This window comes from Lolium perenne, chromosome 6 (assembly GCF_019359855.2).
Source record: "Lolium perenne isolate Kyuss_39 chromosome 6, Kyuss_2.0, whole genome shotgun sequence".
In the NCBI taxonomy this organism is placed as follows: domain Eukaryota; kingdom Viridiplantae; phylum Streptophyta; class Magnoliopsida; order Poales; family Poaceae; genus Lolium; species Lolium perenne.
This window is the reverse complement of record NC_067249.2, coordinates 261722825-261728834: the sequence shown is the minus strand read 5'-3', so window position 1 is coordinate 261728834 and position 6010 is coordinate 261722825. Positions and strand designations below refer to the sequence as shown.

The 6010-nt window shown below is 48.5% G+C and overlaps 1 protein-coding gene across 1 annotated transcript; it reads right to left on the bottom strand.

The window, feature by feature from the left end:
• Positions 1-434: 434 nt before the first annotated feature.
• On the bottom strand, positions 435-4185 carry LOC127305393 (very-long-chain aldehyde decarbonylase GL1-6). The gene is made up of 9 exons (XM_051335804.2): positions 3985-4185; positions 3638-3867; positions 3047-3499; positions 2575-2956; positions 2274-2381; positions 1435-1635; positions 1233-1331; positions 974-1147; positions 435-887 (listed from the first exon to the last, which is right to left on the bottom strand). Exons 1-9 carry the CDS (start codon positions 4042-4044, stop codon positions 675-677), a joined length of 1920 nt encoding a protein of 639 aa, XP_051191764.1. The 5' UTR covers positions 4045-4185; the 3' UTR covers positions 435-674.
• Between the last annotated feature and the right edge of the window lie 1825 nt (positions 4186-6010).

Below are 6010 nucleotides of genomic sequence, written 5' to 3'. Positions count from 1 at the left end.
GATGATCCATGTATTGATGCATTCACACATTGTTGGTGATATTATTCCTTACCAAACCACTGCTTTATTTTTTTGGAGGAAACACACCATGATTGTCTGCATCCTACAAAGTTTCCATTGTTCAGTTACAAACATAAGTGGTAACCATAAGAGTCATACATCTACTTCACTCAAAACACATTGTTCACTCGTTTCAGCGACAAGTAGGTTAGAGGGAGTAACACTCCTTTGAACATATAAATCATATATTCCTGTCATCTTTCTAGTGTCAACCGTTCAAGTACCTCGTCTCGTGGTATGCTCATGCTAATAGTTTGGAACGGAGCTTATGACGTTGCAACTTTGAATCTGAATTTTATTGTACAAGTTCGCACAGAGCTTTATTTCGCTTTAAGCCGGTGCCTTCGGTGGTAACTGGTAAGTAACAGTCACAGTAGAAAAATCCCGTACTCGTACTTGTCCATTAGCTGAACCAAACAGATACAAGTAGCGTATACTATATACGCGCCCCGACAGAAGACGGATAGATCGAAGAACACATAGCACTATAGCAGATCATCTTCGTAATGCATCACAATGTCACACAGACTATACTGGCGGCAACAACAACTGCGTGATACTACTAGTTATCAGATTCAGATAAAACTGTTCGACCTGTCATCAGTGCACTTGGTTCAGTTCGCATCCGCATCTGCCTGCAGCTTTGCGCCGTCGCCGTGGTGTTGGCAGCGAACGTCGTATGGATGGAAGCCGTGCGCGAGGGCGGCGCGCCAGGCCTTGTCGACGCCGGTGACGGCGTCGCCGCACTCGTGGCCGCCCCACTTCTCCAGCGCGTGCACGATCCCCGCCGCACGCCACGCGCTCATCACCCGCCTCGGCAGCCAGTTCTGCGTGTGCGCAAGGATACTGACAGTTAATTCATCTTCTCGATCGAGGAGTATAGGAAAGTTCGATGTGCTCGTATGATCTTTACCTCGCAGGCGTGGAGGTTCTCGTAGGAGCCCGGCACGACGAGCGCCGGCGTGGTGTGGTACACGCAGTCGCCGCGGGTGTTCATGGGAGGGAACTGGGAGTAGGGCACGAAGTGGACGCCCGGCTGCGCCCTCTCCTGCTCCAGCGCCGTCAGCCCGTTGCCGACGAGCCACACCTGCAACACATTTCAGGACCAGATTATCAGTCTGATTGCACATCCAAAACAACCGCTAGAAATCGCACTCGGCAACATGCAGTACCTTGCTGCTGTAGCTGCGAGACAGAGCCAGATGACTGTGCAACTCCGGACGCAGCTGCTGCTTCAGAGTCTCGTGCAGATGCTCGTCCGCCACACGAACCTGTTTAATCCACCCGCCGGATTAGCCGACCAATTTGATCACGGTCAACTAAAATTCATCAACATTCCTTCTGAAGGAAGAAACAGCAGTGTATTATTTATACCTGAATTTCCCGTTCGCACAGGGCCTGAGCCAGCACGCGCACGACCTTGCTCTCCTTTCCGAGCAGGAGCACGTCCTTGGCGGCGCGAGGCATCGTGTGGAGGACGGCGGCGACGGCCAGGCTGGTGCCGTCGACGATCTTCGTCTTCAGGCTGGCCTTCCTGATCACGTACAGCTCCCCGTTCCTGTTCATTTCGTACCCCTGCAGGCATCAAAGTACAAACCATAAGTCCATCGAGATCACCTCATCAACTTAATTAAATGCGTTGCCCGCCATTAAAAATGCCTAACTTAGGGGTCGAGCAGTTTTTTTTTTGCACCCGGAGCATATGCTGAAATAAGTTCTAAATGTACTTTTAAAATATTAAAAAAAATTGAATGAAAAAATGAATTCAATGTGCTCAAAAAGTCGTTTCACCGAAAACCGACATTTTTGTGCCGTGTGCCAAAAAGAAAAAACATTGGTGCTGAAAAAGAGTTTTTCAGCATACACTTATTTATCTAATTTACACACTACATAAAGATGTCAGTTTTCTGCCAAACTTGGCATCATATAATGTCGATGTGTACGTGCCAAATTTTTATTCAGACAATTTTAACATTTTAAAATATTTCTCTGAATAACATGAGCATATGGTCCCATGTTGAAAAGTGCGTTTCCTAACCTTAGGGCACTATTATTTATTTTCAGAAGGTACTCGTTTTCGTCTGAAGATTTTAAAAGTACTCTACATTCATTACGGTTTGCACCTCACACCTACACTCTGAATCTCACAATAAAGCTCGCGTCAGTGAAGGCAGGGGTGCATTGAAGGAGGTTCATGTGCAGTTAGTACTTGCCTGATTCAAGAGGCCCAGCGTGAGGACTGCGGCGCCACTTGCCTCGGCGTCAGACACCGCCTTCTCGACCAGCCGGCTCACCGCGTACCCGTCCTTCTTCGACGTGTACTGCATCAATGCCATTGATGAAATTCTCAGAAATCACATGAATCCTCTCGGATCCGTCAACAAGAACAATTCTTTCAGCAATACAAAAACAATATCATTCCTCAAACAAAATATATAGAATTTCAATCAAGAATCGGAGAAATTAAGGAATGGTGGTAGTCATTGCGAATGTTTGTTGGTCTGCTGCTAGTACCTGGGAGGAGTACCTCGGCACGACCCACGTCTCGGTGCTGAGCTTGCCCATCCTGTTGGCCTCCGACCTGAACGCCGACCGCCCGAACACCGACGCCAGCACGGCGAGCGGCCGCTCCGCCACTGCCAGCGCCGCCGTGAACGTGCCGCGGGAGACGAGCGGGGCGGAGGCGACGGAGGCGAAGCCGAGGCGGGTGTGGAGGAGGGAGCCCGGCGCGGTGAGGTGCGTGAGGTGGACGACGTCGGGCGCCTCCTCCCTGCCGTGCAGCGTGCGCTCGTACAGGTCCTCGCTCGACTTGTCCATGGTGCCGTACAGGTAGTCGTAGAAGGGCACGAAGAGGGAGTAGTTGGTCCTGAACTGCGTGTGGTGCAGCGAGTGGAACCTGTCCAAGCATACAAATCAATCAGAGAACTCGACGAAATGATCTCATGGTAACCAAAAATCGTGAGAATCTTGGATCATGGAAACTTACGATGGGGTGTACATGAGGAATTTCAGAGGGGGGAAAATGTCGAAGAGGACTTTGGGGACGAGCTCGAAGTTGCAGTGCCCCAGGTAGTTCATGAAGTCGATGTAGACGAGGTATCCGTTGGCGACGGCGACGGACCCCGTGCCGGTGGCCATCATGGTGAGGAGCGGGATGGCGAAGAGGCCGAAGTAGACGGCCTCCTCGGCGAAGGGGTGGATGACGGAGGTGATGGGCTCGGTGACGATGGAGGCGTGGTGGTGCGAGTGGTACCGGGCGTACAGGTAGTGGTGGTGCAGCGCGCGGTGGATCCAGTAGTAGAGGAACTCCACCGGGCCGAGGTGGAGGAGCACGGTGAGCACCAGGCCGCCGGAGTTCCACCACGGCAGGCCCTGCGTCATCGGCATGAAGGAGTTGAACACGTAGTACAGCAGCGCCGTCAGGATGATCTGGTCGTCCCTGCATGCGCAACAACCATATGCATCAGCCATGCATGTGTAGGTAAAAATGCCCCAAGAAATTGACATGCACAATGTAATATTCATCTGCTGTCATGACGAAATTTGAATGAAAAACATGCATGGGGAATGAGATTACCAGTTCCTTTCACGGTCGACCTGGTCGAAGTCGAGGCTTTTGCTGACGATGCGGTGCTTGGAGCGGGCGGTCTGGTGGCGGGAGATGGAGATCCAGAGCTGGGTGTAGAGCAGCCGGAGGAGCACCGTGGGGAGCACGAAGAAGCTGAGCAGGTCGGCTTCCTCGCCTCTCACCTTCGCCGCCGCGAAGCTGTAGGTGCTGTACGCCGCCCACGGAGCCACCAGCGCGTACTTCACTCGCACAAAAAACAGAGTCCATCACTACGAGTTCTTGCAAAAATGGATGAATACATGTGCATATGTTGCAGAAACACATCATGCATGCTTGGACATGGACAATGGGCATACCTTGTAGTTTCCGAGCTCGTGCCATGGCCACCGGGTGAGAGGGCCTGGCTTGGAGGCCATCTCGTTGGATACCCCTGTTTGCTTGAGAGATGTTTGTGAGCTCTGCGCGCGTTGCTAGATGGCACTTGCAGAGCTGCAATGGGGGATGGCCATGGCAGAGGAGTGCTTGCTTGGATTTATACTAGTTCGCCAAGGGGTGAAGGGCAGACAAGGGCCGGTCGGTTGATCGAGTATCGAGCTTTGCTTGCCAACGGAGAGGCTTTTAATTTACTGCTCTGCCCGGCCGGTCCTCTACATCGCGTTACATGTTTTACTGTACTGCACTGCAATGCCGGCCTCCATGTGGGGAGTAAGTACTGTACGGTACAGTTGCTACAGTCTACTCGGAGTAAAACAAATCTACCGTGTTTAAATTACTTTGACAGCCCGGATTGTTCTGAGAGCACACTAGCTAGGAAGAACTTGGAACAACAGAAATCGTATTTCAGAGATGTGCGTCGTTACTCAATCGATTTGGGCTCCAACGTGTAGATTAGGGAGATAATATCACAAACTAAGGAAAAAGTTACTGGGTTATAATTTCACCAAATTGTATTTCGTTAAAACTACCACTGTAGAGATATTTTTCAGGTGGATACGTACGTGGTCATTTGAGCTGTGACCACATGAATTTGGGTGCAGAAGACTGGAAATGGGAGTATGGGATTTACTCAATAAATTTTGCTGACGGTTTGTTAATACACTTGCTTCTCCTGATCTGCCGTTTATTTTTTCGATAAAGGATGCTTTATTACTTTTTGGGAAGCAATTACATCGAGTTTCTGCATAATCAGGATGCACACAGCCGTTCAAGTGTCTGGATTCAAAGTATATAAAAAACTAGGCGAAATACATATCAAAGCGATGAATCATATAACGCCTAAGATGAAGGTGGCGTTATAATCCGTAGACTATGCTGCCACCCATGTAGGAAAAAAGTATCCCTCGCCGTAGCCTCCAACCGTGTACAGACCTCCGTAAATAGGTCTCGGTTCTCCACCCGCTGAAGAGGTAACCACGAACGGAGAATGCATGTACATCTGTAGATGACCTGCAATAAAGAACAATTTATATCGTTAAAATCTTGTCATATCTACTTAGCCAAAGCGCCCAGATAACTGCAAGCGTCCCCACCCTAAGAAGCAACTTAAACCTTGAATCGACACCTTGAAGCCAATTGCCAAAGACATTGGCCACACTAGTCGGGGGATACACGGTAGACGCTACTTGGATGACTGACCATATAGATCTCGCAAAATGGCACTAGAAAAATAGGTGTTTAATAGTTTCATCATGATAACAGAAAACACACCTTGAACTTCCGTGCTAATTCCGCTTAACAAGATTATCTTTAGTAAGAATAACTCCTCGATTAAGGTACCATCCAAAAAATTTAATTTTTAATGGTATCTTCATCTTCCAGATTTTCTTATTATTGTCAACTGGTGTATCAGAATGAAGGATCACGTTGTATAACGATTTGACTGAGAAAGTACCATCTACATGAAGATTCCATCTAAATTCATCTGGATCAGGCGATAGGTGAATATCTCCCAGCCGGTGAATTAGATCATTCCATGCCAATAGCCTTTGTCCAAGCAAAACCCGTCTGAACGTCACGTTCGGGGGTGAGGTAGCCATTACAGTAGCAATGGTATCACCTTTGCGACGAACAATAATATACAGAGCAGGATACTGTTCGCTTATTTTTCTGAGTGGTTGATTAATGTATCGTCGTTGTGTGGCCCATGAGCTGTAAACCTTTGATTGAATAAGTAAAAGAATTTTATAATACGTTGTATGCATCATTTGTTGCAGACCCTTTTTCGGAAAAAGAGATATTTTTTCACAAATCGTAACAATCCAGCTAAGCTGTTCGACAAAAGCCCAATATTTGCGTTTCAAGCTGTTCAAAAACGTTTCTGACACCTTGGTCCCACCATTGAGGTGACATAGGGGAAAACATGCAGTTGTCGCCTTTTTTTTC

What these genes read in the sequence shown, in the direction of transcription:
- LOC127305393 (XM_051335804.2), bottom strand. Translation starts at nt 4,044, where the DNA reads ATGGCCTCCAAGCCAGGCCCTCTCACCCGGTGGCCATGGCACGAGCTC. An exon ending in TTCCTCATGTACACCCCATC is followed by an intron (nt 2,957 to 3,046) that starts GTAAGTTTCCAT and finishes ATGCTTGGACAG; the next exon opens with GTTCCACTCGCTGCACCACA. An exon ending in AGAACCTCCACGCCTGCGAG is followed by an intron (nt 888 to 973) that starts GTAAAGATCATA and finishes GCGCACACGCAG; the next exon opens with AACTGGCTGCCGAGGCGGGT.